This window comes from Grammomys surdaster, unplaced genomic scaffold (assembly GCF_004785775.1).
Source record: "Grammomys surdaster isolate TR1022 unplaced genomic scaffold, NIH_TR_1.0 166, whole genome shotgun sequence".
Lineage (NCBI taxonomy): Eukaryota > Metazoa > Chordata > Mammalia > Rodentia > Muridae > Grammomys > Grammomys surdaster.
Window position 1 is genome coordinate 13,084,489 of NW_021604614.1, and position 14,600 is coordinate 13,099,088.

Sequence of the window (14,600 nt, forward strand, 5' to 3'; positions counted from 1 at the left end):
AGCTGGCTGAGGCTCCTTCAGGCCTGGAGATCCAGCTGCCAGGCCTATTCTCGCCTCCACCCACTCTTCTCTTTCACAGACAGTACAATGTCCAACTCTGTGAACTCCACTGCCTAAGAGAAATTTGCTTTTAATGTTGAAAATGCTCCAAAGATTAGGGGTGGGGGTGGACATGAACAGAAAAAGGAACATCTCTCAGAAAACCCACACACATGTGTAAGCATGCACACGCATGTGCAAGCACACACATACATGAAGCCCTTGGTGCTGCCAACGTTGCCAATGACATCACTGATTAAGCTCTTCCGAGCTGTTGGAAAGGGTTAAGCCAAGAATTTCAGTCGTGAATATTTCTGCAGTGATTTCCTCTGGAAGTTCTTTTTGGAGGCAGATTTCTGGACCTAGACAGGCAAGAAAAGAAAGCCAAATGCCTTTCCAGTGATGAGGTTCCTAATGAGAGCAAGCCCTCAAAAACCCAAGGGAACAACACTCAACAAAAGTGGGAGGCGGGCTGGGGAGACAGCTCAGCAGTCAAGAGCACTTGCTGTTCTTTCCAGGGACCGGGTTGGATTCTCAATACCCCCTCCAGTGGTACACAAACATCTGTAACCCTAGTTCCAGGGGATCTAATGCCCTCTTCTGACCTCCCTGGGCACCAGGCATGTACATGGTACACAGACATACACACAAGCAAAACACCCATCCATGTAAAACAAACCCTTGAAAGGAAAGAAAAGAGGGGGGGGATGCTTTGTGCTAAGGGTCAAAACCCATCATGGACTAGAGTCCTATTAACTAAGGTCCTGGCAAACTTGGCTAGACAACAGAAGGAAGATGTGGCAGGGAGATGGGCCAGGCATCTTTGCTTCCATCTTCTCAGGAGCTGTGGGTCCTGACCATCAACTCTCCTGGGCTGTTGGTAGAGATTTTTCCAGCCCAAGCAAGCCTGGAGAGCCGTTTCGATCAGCTCCTGAGCTCAACTGGCTCAGGACAGTAACATCTGTTAGTGACAACTGGATAAGAAGAGGTGGGGCGTTCTTGGGGTACAGCGAGAAGAGGAAGAGGAGCTTTCGTTTGTTTGTTGCTGGGGATAGATTCAAGAGCTTCAAGCATATGAGGGAAAGCCCTCTGCCACTGAGTACAGCCCAAGGCGCTTTTGTTTATGGGGAGATGCCTTGGAGGGTACAGTGCTTCCTCACAAGTGAGGGTGGGGCTCAGATTCCCAGAACTCACGAAGAAGCCCAGCAATGGAGAGGCTTCTTCCATTCAGGACCAGTCAGGCAGACAGGGGAGCTCGGGGCTAACTGAGTGGACTCGCCAGAGGTGATGCACTCCAGATTTGGTCAGACCCTGCCTTCCTGAGTATCGTAGGAAATGATCAAGGAAGACGCTTCTGTGTTCCACACTCGCACACGGGCACATATGCATGCACACCTATTCAAGACAAGCACACACACATGCGTGTCATACACATGTGCACATGTAAGAGAAACGAAAGGTCTAGAAGGGTGGGTGACATGGGCCAGGGGGTGAAATCACTTGTCACCAAGTCTGAAGACCTGGGTTCTATCTTCAGGACCTATGTGGTAGAAGGAGAGAACTGACCACACACACACACACACACGCACATGCACACGCACATGCACGCACACACACAAAGCCAGGCATGGCTCCACTTGCCTTCAATCCCAGCACTTTGAAGGCAGCAAGCAGATCTCTGTGAGTTTGAAGCCAGCTTTGGCTACGCTAGTGAGTTCCAGGCCAGCTAAAGCTACATAGTAAGACTTTGTCTCAGGAAAAAGAAAAAAAAAAAGAAGAAGAAAAGAAAGGAAACCAAACTCTAGAAGGAGAGATGGGGCGAGGAACAAGAAGAAGAAGGAACAGAGCTGAGTTTGTATGCCTACCTACCCAGGGTCTCCTCTCACCACAGGCGACCCACTCTACCCTCCAGGGGTGGCTGATGTTCATCCACGCAAACCAGAAAGATAAAGAATGGCCCAGAGGAGTAAAGAAAGGAACAGGGTCAGAAGGCAGAACAGGACAGGCAAAGCGGGAACGGATGCTCTCACCCGGCGGGCACGGCTCACTAACTCACTAACTCCGTCATCCCTTATTCATGGGATTCCCAGCAGACTGACGCTGTTGTGTGTGTGGTCTGAGGAGAGTGGCTTGCATCAGTCGGGAGGAACAGATGCACTTAAGTCTACAACAGATCGTGAGTGGTGGCTACACGCCCAGACAAAGGCAGGCTAAGTACCTGGGGTGCAGGTGGCTGCAGGCTCCGATTTCCACCCCTCAGGAGTCAGGCCAAACAGAGTCGCAAAACAGTCAAACATCTCTTCTTCTGTCATGTGCTCGCCTGGGCATTGGAGTGTAAAAGGAGTCTGGTTAAGTCTTGGGCTCTGTCTAATGCTGGGGTTGAGAATTAGTAGAAGGTCTTTGTTTGTTTTGAGGCTGGGGCTCATGGATCAAAGCCTGGCCTACAACTTACTATAAAGCTGAGGATGACCTTTGTATTCCTGATCCCCCTGCCTCCACCTCCCAAGTACTGGGGTTACAGATTCGGGTCACCAGGTCTGGTTTGTGTGGCACTGGAGATTCAACCCAGGGCTTCGAGCATGCTAGGCAAGCACTATACCACTGAGCTACGCCTGGAGCCCGACTGGGAGCTTTTGATCTTCCTGCCTCTACTCCCCAAGTGCTGGAAGTACAGTTGTGTTACCACATCTGGCTGGAGATCCTTTTAAATTTCATATCTATCTACCTATCTACCTACCTATCTATCTATCGTGTGTGTGTGTGTGTGTGTGTGTGTGTGTGTGTGTGTGTGTGTGACACGCTTACTTGTATGGAGGTCAGAGGACAAGTTCTAGGAGTTCCCTCCAACTAACTACTTGTGTGGGTTTTAGAGACTGAACTCTGTTCCTCAGCCTTAACAGTAAGCACGTTACTGGATGAGCCGTCTCACTGGCCCCTAGCCAGAGGTTTTTGGAGTTTTTTTGGGGGTTGGTTTTTTTTCAAGACAGGGTTTCTCTGTGTAGCCCTGGCTGTCCTGGAACTCACTCTGTAGACCAGGCTGGCCTTGAACTCAGAGATCTGCCTGCCTCTGCCTCTCAAGTGCTGGGATTAAAGGCGTGCGCCACCACTGCCCGGTTCAGAGGTTTTTAATACAAGTATTCTACCATTTCTTTAGACAGAAAGATGATCTATAGAGTCCCCATCTGTCATGACACTTCCTTATATGGTGTTACAGACGATGCTGGGGCTTGTAGGAAGAAGCAAGGTGACTCGGGTAAGGAAGGTTGGGCTCCATTTTATTCCAAGCTTCCTCTTCTCAGAGCTAGCCTAGTTTACAATAAAAAAAAAGCTCGATGCCTGTCAGATATGCAGGACAGTACAGTACAACCCCTACATCTGTAGGTGGAAATGAACAAACCTGTTTACTGCACTGTGGCTTGGTATCTTGAATGCATCCTGGCCTTGTGATGGCCAGAGGAGGCTGATAAATTGGCAAACACCTCCCTGTTTTACAAGCCAAGCTGAGTGTGGTGGTATACACCTCCAATCCCAGCAATTGGGAGTCTGAGGCAGGAGAATGGAGAGAGCTCTACAGCTCAGGGCCAGTCTGGGCCACAAAACAAAAGGAAGCAAGTGAACACACCTGGACCACTGGGACCGGAAACCGGGACCACTGGGACCGGGACGTCTCGGGAAGCTGAGTGTAACATGCGCTTTTCTTTAAATACGCTTTTTGCATTTTTATTTTATTTTGTGGGTGGGTGGGCGGGGGAGCACGTGCCATGGGCAGTGCTTGGAGACCAGAGTCTTCCACCAAGCAAATCTGGGGTTGAACTCAGGTCATCAGGCTTTGTGGCAAACACCTTTACCCTACTGCATCATCTTGCTGGCCCATGAATCACACTTCTCACTTCTAGGTCAGGGACCTTCTCATTAACCCACCCTTGTCAGATATGAAGACAGTACAAGATGACCCTCGAGGTCGAAGCCCTGTCACAGTGAGTGTTTGTTGTGACAGATGAAGACCCCAAGGTGCTTGCCTGCCCTACCTCGGCTCTGTGTGCTGGGAATGGCTGGAGGATACGCTACCAGATCTCCTCGCCTTGCCTTACCTTTAGTAAGGAGCATGTTCAGGAAATCCTCTCTCCGAATAGCCTTTTTCCCTTCAGAATTGGTGAAACCAAGCACGTCAAAGCTATTCTGGATGCCATCCATGGTGTTGCCGAAAGGCGGCCTGTGGTTAAGATAAACTTTGAGGAAGTCCGGTAAGTTGATTTTGTCGATCAGCTTTCCAGTGTCCACGTATTCGCTGAATTTGATTTCATTAAACATGTCCTCAATCTAGAGGAGAGATCAGAATGTAAAACGAAGACTATGATCAACATAAACAAATATTTGGTTATTTTTTTTAAAAAAAAAAACTTGGTTAGGCCACTCCTGAAAACTGGAAAAGGAACATGTGTTTGTGGGTTGCGTTATGTCCTCCCCACCCCAGGACGGATGCTGAAGTCCTAATCTTGGGGACCCTTTTAGAAATGGGGTCACAGCAGAGGTAATTATGAAAGGAGGTCACGCTGGAGTAGAGGGGCTTTGAATCCAATATGTCCACCGTTACACCATTACAGCTTGGAGCCGAACACAGTGTGATACCGTGCGCACCTGTTCCCTCAAGGTCAGGGAACAGAATGCAAGTGTCAGAAGGTGGGAGGAGCCCAAAAGGAGTCACTGACAGCCATCAGAGGGAGTATATGGCCCTGCTGACACTGATTTTGCATTCTGTCAGAGGACAAAATTCTGTTGTTCTAGCACATGCTGAGCAGTGGATCTGGTTCAAATTAAATAAACGATCTTTTAAAGACTTACTTTAAAAAATATCTCTGTGCATGTTTGTTTCTATGTATACACACACACACACACACACACACACACACACACATAGAGTGCAGGTGCCTATGTATGCCAGTAGAGGGGGTTGGATCCCTTGCAGCTGGAGTCATAGGTGGTGACACAAGCCACCTGATGTGTGGACACAGGAACCAAACTCTGGTCCTCTGCAGGAAGGACTGGCAAGTGCCCTTAACCCAAGCCATCTCTGCAGCCCCTAATTTCTTGTATCTTAAGCCATTCAGTCTGTGTCATTTTGTTCTATCCTGATGGTGTCACACTGTTCGTACCATGTGGACTGTCATGAATGGTATTCAACTGTGTCACCTGAGGGTCTCACAGTATAGCTGTCAACCACTTCCTCATGCTGACACATACACATTCATTTAAAGGCAGAGTCTAGCCAGGCGTAGCGGATCACACCTGCTTCCTTGTGGTCAGGAAACAGAGGCTGCAATATGCCTTAGATTCAATGCCAACCTGTGCCTGCCATAGCAAGTTCTACGGTAGCCACAGATAGACAGAGAGATTCTGTTTCAATAAACAAACAAACATAAAAGTACTTCCCAAGAATTTTAAAGTGAGTTTGACTGAATAAGTATAGATTTCAATGAGAAACTCAAATACGTGACTCACATCCTAGTAAATTTTTTCTATTTATATTAATTTTTAAAGTTAGTATACAGCCAGCTCTTGAGATGCATGCCTTTAGTTCCAACACTCAGGAGGCAGAGGCAGGTGGACTTCTGTGAGTTGGAGGCCAGCCTGATCTACACAATGAGTTTCAGGCCAGCCAGAGCTACATAATGACACTCTGTCTCAAATAATAATATTAATACCTGTACATACACTACACTATACTACACACACACATATATATACTTATAATAATTTATAATAATATAATTATAAGTATAGATTTCAATGAGAAACTCAAAACCTAATATTATTATATACTTATTGTTATTATTCTAAGTAATGCACTAAAACCTATTAGAACTGGCAAAAGGTTTCAGGGCATGACATCAACCTGTGAAACTCAGGAGTGGAGAGATGGCTCAGCAGTTAACATCTGTAACTGGTCTTGCAGAGGTCCCAGGCTTGATTACCATCACCCACATAACCATAACTTTAGTTCTGACCCCCTCTTCTGACTTCAGCAGGTACTGCATGCACATGGGTCACATACATACATGCAGATAAAACACTCATACACGTAAAATAAAAGCTCAATATATAAAAATCAATTGTATTTCATACACTAAACACCACAAAAAATTATTAAGAAAGTAATTCCATTTCATTTTTTAAAATGGGTACATTGTGTGTATGTGTGTGTGTGTGTGTGTGTGTGTGTGTGTGTGTTTAGTGTAGTGTATGTACAGGTATGTATATGCCTCAGGGAACATGAGAAGAACAGTGGACACCATGTGGATTCCATATTTATCTGCAGAGCCATCTCACCAGCCCAACAAGTTTTATTTCTAGTAGCATCAAGTTCAATAAATTCTTTGGAATAATTTTTAACAAAAAGGCTTTAGGCTCTTAAAACAAAAAATAGTGTGGGAGTTAGGAAAAAAGCTAAATGAACAGAAAGATTTCCTAAGTTGGAGCTTGGAGACTTAGTGGTGTTAAGGTGATGGTTCTTCAAGCTGATGGACTGGCTCCCTGCCTAGCATGTCCCAGGCCCTGAGTTCCACCCTCAGCACCACCAGGAAACAACCAAACGAGGTCCCTAACCCCAGCTGGCCTTTCTGTTATTGTGGAAACCAACAAGTCGATTCTGAGACTGATACTGCAAAATAGTAGGGGGAAAAAAAGTAGAACAGATAAAACTGTAGGGGAAAATGGATTACAGCTTGAAGATCCACCCCCACCCCACCCCCCACCCCCCTGAACCTCAGTTCAGACCCTACTCCCATCCCACGGTCATCGACAGTGTGCTTCTGGCACAATGGCAGACACAGAAACGGGATTAAGAACATGGAAAGAGGACTGGAGAGACGGCTCAGTGGTTAGGAGCACTGGTTGCTCTTGCAGAGGACCTGGCTTCTGTTCCAGCATCCACAATTTGATAGCACACGACCATCTGTGATTCCAGACCAAGGGGACCCAATGCCCTCTTCTGGCCTCTGTAAACTCATATATACATGGGTTATGTGTGTGTGTCACACACAGACACACACAGAGAAACAAAATAAAAAGAATAAAATTTAAAATATTTTAATTACATTGATTTGTGTGTCACATACACACACACACACACACACACACACCCTTGTGCATATTTGGAGGCCATGGGGATAACCTGCTGGTGTTAAATATGGACCCTGGATATTGGATTTGGGGGCCAGCAAGCACCTTTTCCCACTAAGCTATCTTGCCAGCCCCAGATATTTTGGTGTTCATAATTTTAATTTTTATTTATTTATTTATTTATTTATTTATTTATTTATTTATTTATTTTAGTTTAGTTTAGTTTTTGAGACAGGGATCTCACTGAGTAGCCCTGGCTGGCCCAGAATTCACGATGTAGACCAGGCTGACCTGAAACTCACAGGGATCCACCTGCCTCTCTGCCTCCAGAGTACTAAGATTAAAGACATGGGCAGTCATGTCTGCCTTAGTTTTTATTTTTGCTGACCTAACTTGCAAGCCAATGGCCTCAAGCAAGTTACTAGTTTCCTAGTGTCTCTCTATTTCTTCCTGCATCCCTTTCCTCAGATACCACTGACCTCCCGCTGAGTGGAAACAGTATCTGAACTTTCGCTTTCTCCCTACCTCACTGGCAGATACAGTTTTGTTACTTGAGCCTGCGTCTCTGAGCCAGGGGTTATTTACTTTCACTTTAAAGATACTTAACCAGTAGATTGTTGAAGACCTGTTGCTTTTAAGCTGTTCCCTGCGCAGTTAAGAGCCTTGGGGGAGGGGAGCCTTTCATTTCTATTCTTTCCCATGAAGAATTTTGCAGCTTAGATACAGGCAGTCAGGTTGGAGGAGAAACGGAGGTGTGACTGCTTTTTTCCCCCCATGTGTGAAGGATAACTGTTGGATGCTGGCAGCCCCGGGCTCTTGAGAAACAGGAAGCGTGACTGAAGCTGTGTACACACTGTGTGTGAGGACACTGTTTTATAGTTAGTATCTTTGTAGTTAACATAACATACATTTGACACAATTGCACGATGGTGCGTTATGTTATACATGAATTTTTAATGCATATTAAAAACTGTTATCATATGACATCTCATGCTATATAATTTTAATACTACAAAGCGTGTTATGTATGTGCACTATGTATGTGCTTGTTGCCAGAAGGGACTAGGAAGAGGTGTTAGATCCCCTAGAACTGTCGTTCCTAATGGTTGTGAACTGCCACGTGGGTGCTGGGAACTGAGCCTGGGTCTTCTTTGACTGAAAGCTCCTAACCTCTGAGCCATGTCCCCAGTTTGAATAACTGTAGTCACACTGGGGCTGGAGAGATAATCATTGGTTAAGAGCACTGGCTGCTCTTGCAGAGGACCCAGGTTTGATTCCAACCACCTACAGTTGTAACTCCAGTTCCGGGGGATCTATACCGTTTTCCAGCCTCTGTGGACACCAGACACATAGGAAGTATACAAACAAACACACATGCATGTAAGACACCCATACACACCCTTTAAAAAATAAAGTGTAAAGACTTTGATAAGTTTAACAGTTAAGATGTACACACACCACTTAAAGTAGAGAGTAAAGTGATAATTTCAGATAACAGATATATCTTCAAATTCTTTGTTTTTGTTTTCTCTGTGTAGCCCTAGATGTACTAGAACTAGCTCTGCTGGCCTCAAACTCCGCCTGCCTCTGCCTTCCATGCTGGGGTTAAAGGTGTGCACCAACACCATCTGGCCTGTCTTCAAACTCTAACACTGTCATTTTCTATGTATGGGATAGTTGGTGCACTATTTAATACACCTTATGTTCCACTTTCTCTGTCTAACACATATACACTGGGCCAGTTTTTGCTTTGTTTAGTCTGGCTTTTATTTTCGTGAATTACAGTTTGAGACAGATCTCATGAAGCCCGTACTGGCCTTAAACTTGCTATGCAGTTGAGGATGTGCTTGAACTTCTGATCTCATTGGCATATGCTGGCATACCTGGTTTATGTGGTGCTGGGGATAGAACCCAGGCCTTCCTGCATGCTAGGTGAGCACTCTGCCATCCCAGCTACATCCTCTTCCTGCACTGGGTTGTTTTAAAGCACACAGTAAAGTGCCTGCCCAGGGTAGGGACTGAACCGAAAGTGATTATACCATGATTGGTTTTTTTCTATGTACTTTCTAATTAGAATTCATGTAATTGCAATATAAATTATAATTCTATGCTAATGACATACGATCAACTTTATAAGTAATAAGTATATAAATTATAATACATATACATTACCAACATAATGTATGATTTAACTCAAATTCCTCACTATGATGACAAAGGGAATTGACATGTCTGCATTAGTCATACCCAGAGCATCCTAAGATCTCAGCGAGTGTTCTCAGCACAAACCACTCTGGAGGCGATTCACCTCTTCCTCCCTAAGGATCACTGCTTGGGCTGGCGAGATGGCTCAGCGGGTAAAAGGGCTTGTGGTACACGCCTGGCTCCTTCAGTTCAATCCCCGGTGAGAGGCTGACTCCTGAGAGCTGTCCTCTGACCTCCACACGTACACATCACACAACACACACACACACACACACGCACACACACGCACGCACTCACGCAATGCTAAGTGATAAGTTGGCAGTTTGGCATTCCTGGACACTCCTTTCTAAGACTATTTGCAGAGGTTAGTGGCAGAGACGGGTTCTCCAGCATGTCTAAATGAAGTTAGTTCATGTTTAGGACGACGACTGTGGGGATGGGTGTGACCTTCCCAATGCTTTCTGAATGCCCACTGTGAAGGTGATTCAGGAGGCCAGGATGCTCCCGAGTGTTCTGGTTCAGGAGGCCAGCATGGAATGTTCTGGTTGTCCAAAGCCACAGTCTTCTCAACCTAGTCCACTGTCCGCTGAAGCCATCTCATTTACCTGGAGAGTTTTCATAGTTTTCATAGCAGCTTCTTGTGCCCAGAGATCCTGATTTTATTACTTTGGAGCATACTATTTAAAAGTTCCCCTGGTGATCTGACATGCAGCTGAGGTTGAGAAGCCTGGCTTTTAAGGCCAGAGTTCTCAAATTGCTCAGGCCAACATGGCCCGGAGGGCTCGTTAACAAGAGGGATTCCAACTCAGTGAGTCTGGGGTTGTGAGGGGAGAATGTGCTTAGTTTACAAGTCCTCGGGAGGGAGGCGAGGGCTACACTTAGAACCGGTGTTCATGACTGGGGGGAAGGCTGGCTCACAGAGGTGACATTCATGCAGAAAAGAGTTAGCTCCTAGCCTGTGGCTTTCAGCAGAGCAAGGGCAGGTGGCAGCTGCAGCGGATGAGCTAGTTGTTTGGGTTTGCATCTGTTCCCCTGGGAAGCTGCGGGAGCAGCAGCAGCAGCAGCGGCTCTCGGCTCTGCTGCCTCAGCTGCCTGGTGTAGACAGGGCCTGACCTCAGGGTTACTCCGAGAAACATGAATGAGTGTGAGTGAGTGGAGGAAGCAGACAGTGACCGGCGATGGAAGAATTTCTCTTCAAATTCACAAAAGCGGGACTGGAGAGGTGGCTCAGTTGCGCTGCTCTTGTAGGGGACCCCAGTTCAGTTTCTAGTACCCGTGTGGGGCAGCTCTCAACTGCCTGTGACTCCAGCTTCAAAGGACTTGACACCCTCTTTTGGCTGCTGAGGGCACGCATACACACACACACACACACACATTCACACACACAAAATTAAAAGTTAAAAAAAAAAACAACTGGACTTGGTGGCGCACACCTTTAATCCCACCACCTAGGAGGCAGAGGCAGGAGGATCTCTGTGAGTTTCTGGCCAGCCCAATCTTCAGAGTGAGTTCCAGAAGAGCTAGGGATATTTAGTAAGATACCATCTCCCAAAAAAAAAAAAAAAAAAAGTCACAAAAAGCCTTATTAGGAAGGGTAACCACTTCCTGTCCTTGCCCATGTGGCTCAGCTGCTAGTACTGACACGGCTCTGGTTTGTTGGATGTAGAATATTTATGCAATGATTTCTCACCTGACGAATCATTTTAAACATCTAGACAGCATGCTGCCTCTTTGTAGGTATTACCCCAGGCCCTGCAACACAAGGGTGACCTGTTCTTGGTGGCCTGCGTCCCTCCCACAGAACGATTTTTCCTTCCTCTCATTATTGAATCCCAAAGGTCTTTGGGTTTATAATCCCTGTTGTCGGCCACAGGAAGCCACTGGGGGCTTTTGAATCATGTTTTATAATTAAGTTTTATAAGGCTCCCTATTAAGTGGAAAGGAACCTGATACACTTGAACTGGGGCCATCCCCACTTTTTTTTTTCTTTTTTCTTTTTTCCAGAAGGCGGGTTCCCTTCTGTGAGAGTGTCATGGCCTCTCGGGCTGGAGGACTCTCCATACCTCTCCGTACTCCCTCCACTCTCTTCCTGTCGCACAAAACTCCCTGGAGCATCCTTGACCTCCGCCAAGTCACCCAGGCCCTGAGCCCTCTCCAGGCTGTGCACTCCAGTGTTTTCTCACTAATTGGGGGGGCGGGGGCGGGCACAGAGAAGGAGCGAGCTGGGGAGGGTGAGCCACAGCCAGATTCTCCTCTGCGACTCTGTCTAGAGACTCTCCCAGCCCAGCCGCTGCTTGCTCTGCTCTTAAAACCACAGAGCGGTCTCCTCTCATCCTGGGGACACGTCCCCCTAAGACCTCAACAGATGCTGGAGTAAACATCACAGAGAGTATGAAACCTTTAATAACCATTTTTTTTCTTTTATAGAAAGGACTTCATAAGTAGCCCAGGCTAGCCTCAAACTCTATAGCTTTAGGTAACTGGAAATAACCTTGAACTTCTGATCCTTCTGCCTCCACCTGCATGTGCTGGGAGGATGGGAGCCACCGAGCCCAGTTCCCATGGCTGCATCTTCCCCTCCCCCCCACCTTTTTTTAAAATAATATGAGGTGCTTTCCCTGAAAAAAGGCTGTAGCTTAATCACTAGGACATATAATAGCACAAGTACAAACGTCCTCTTCACAATCCGCAGGGACAAGACTTGTTCTTACCGAATGTTTTAGAATACATCTTTTGGCTCGTTGTTATTGTCACTGTTTTATTTTGGGGGGGGGTTAACCTATGGTATTGGATGTGCTTGGTGGGCACTCTGCCCAACTCTTCTTCCCTTATGAAACAGAGAACTTTTAACTTTCCAGAATAAAAGTTAACAGCGTCTGCGGCATGGCCACCTCTTGGCAGCACTATGACGACCCCACTATTGGACCTTTCAGTAACCTGTGGGTGACAGATTACACTGTGGTACTGTGACATGTGTCAGGCAACAGACACGGGTACTAGGCGACTAATGGGCGAGCGTATATACCCCACGTGCTTGTAAAGGATTTAAAGAGACAGAGTCCTGCCTGAGTCCAGAGACCTGTAGCTTTTCCCAAAGCCATGAGAGTAGTTGGTCAGGTGCCTACCACTCTTAGAAATTCTGACCAGTTCCTGGGCACCCTGAAGCACTCAGATGTATGCTGGTTCCAGTTAAGAAGTAATGGGGATAGAAATCCACCCCACGGACAGATACAAAACTCCCGTCTCACAAGGCATCTCTGCTCCTTAGCACGTGGGCAAGAGAAATGGAAAACTGTGCACACAAGAACTGCGTAGGGATGTCTGTGATCGCACATGGGAGCGCCATGCCGGAAACAACCCGACTGGGTCACCAACCCGTGAACAGACAAATAAGATGCGGCAAATTCACGGAATAGAATATTTTTCAGCAATACTCAAGGGGATCAAAAAAGATGGCTCAGCTGTTAGGAGCACTGACTTCTTTTGCAGAGGACCTAGACTCCAGTCAGTACCCCTCTGGTGGCTTACAACCATCTAGAATTCCAGTTTAGGTAGGTCTAAATCTCCTCTTCTGAGCTCCATAGGCACCAAGCATATCTATGGGTCACAAACATACTACAGGCAAAATATTCATTTGCGTAAATAAAACAAATAAATCAAAAAAATTTTTTTTGAAAAGAACCATCACCATCAACACCATCATTATCATCAGGGCTGAGGAGAAGGTCCAGTAGTTAAAAGTAGTTGCTACTCTTTCACAGGATGGGTAATACTGTCTTCTGACCTCTGTAAGCAACTGCACCGACACGCACAGACACACACACACACACACACAAACACGTAAGTAATTAAAAAAATAATAACAAGAGGCAGGAGGATCGTCTGAGCAGTTAAGAACGTTTCTTGTTCTTGCAGAAGATCCAGGCTCAGTTCCCAACACCCACACGGTGGTTCACAGCCACCCATAACTCCATAACACCCATAACACCCATAACTCCAATTCCAGGGAATCTGATGCCCTCTGCTGATCTCCGAGAGCATGCAGGCAAAATACTCATACACATAAAAATAAGCCAAAAATAAAACTAAAAAAAGGTAAAGATAGTATCCAGATGTGGTGGCACACACCTTTAGTCCTAGGAAACTGGAGGCAGAGGCAGGTGGGTCTCTGAGTTCGAGGCCAGCCTGGTCTACATCGTGAGTCCCAGGACGGCCAGGGCTAATGTAGAAAGACCTTGTCTCAAACAAACAAGAACCAACAAAGAAATTAAAGCTTACAAATATAAGAATGAAGGCCTGGTGCATGCTACATTCTGAATAAATCTTGAACACACCATGCAAAGTGAACTTAAGCCAGACATATCACATACTGGATGCTCTATTTTTATGCAATCAGGAATAGACAAGGCTGCACAGACGGAAGACAGATTGGCAGCTGCCAGGGCTGGGGGAGGAGGGGCCGAGGGTGGCTGATAACAGGTATGGGATATCTTTGGGGGATGATAGTATCCCCTGGGGGGTTGCACAGGGCAGACGGCTGCACAACTCTGTAGACAAGCCGACACACTGCACACTCTAAATGGACTGTACTGTATGGCGTGTGTTACTTTATGGTAAAGTTGTTTTTTTTTTTAAAGTAGGCGGAGCCATAACAAAAGCAAGCAGGACAATTATCCGATTCTAGAATGTTGGTATTTTAGGAAACGTGTTTCCTTGCCATTACCAAGCCCCGTCTGGCCTTTAGAATCACAAAGCTGGTAAAGATCGATGCGGGTTCGTTGTGAATGCTTCAAAAAAATGGGGACATAAGAAAAAGTACGTGCCCTGGGCAGGGTGTGGCTCGGTGGTCAAGCGCTTGCCTAGCACAGAAACAAACAAACTATCCATCCAGAACCCCAGGGACAACATCTCCACTTTGGGGGTCATCTTCCTTTTTTGCACCAGGGCACATATGTCGGGTCTGGGCTCACTCAGCCTGTGTGCTCCAAACTACTGCCCTCAGTAGCTCAGTTGCAGGGCAAGCCTCCTCTATGCTCCAAGTCTCACTTTTACCACCTGTAAAATGGGGAGGGCAAACAAAAGCAAGGGCCTGCATGCTTCCTGAGGCCACTGAGTGGACCAAAGCCCACAGGGCATTCTTCAAGTGCTGGGCGCACACTGAGAGCTGGAGAGAAGCCCCGCCTCCCCATCTGCTTTGCACTTGGTGATATGTCATCACCAGCTTGCTTTATCTGATG

The 14,600-nt window shown here is 46.5% G+C and overlaps 1 protein-coding gene across 1 annotated transcript in view; it reads right to left on the reverse strand.

Moving 5' to 3' along the window:
* Positions 1-288: 288 nt before the first annotated feature.
* Wdr66 (WD repeat domain 66) overlaps positions 289-14,600 on the reverse strand; it is a 69,456-nt gene continuing 55,144 nt past the window's right edge. Inside the window, exons 20-22 of the mRNA XM_028765952.1 lie at positions 4,131-4,359; positions 2,258-2,359; positions 289-401 (exon numbers count right to left, since the gene is read on the reverse strand). Coding sequence (XP_028621785.1) covers positions 289-401; positions 2,258-2,359; positions 4,131-4,359 — 444 coding nt within the window. The remainder of the gene's footprint in view (positions 402-2,257; positions 2,360-4,130; positions 4,360-14,600) is intronic.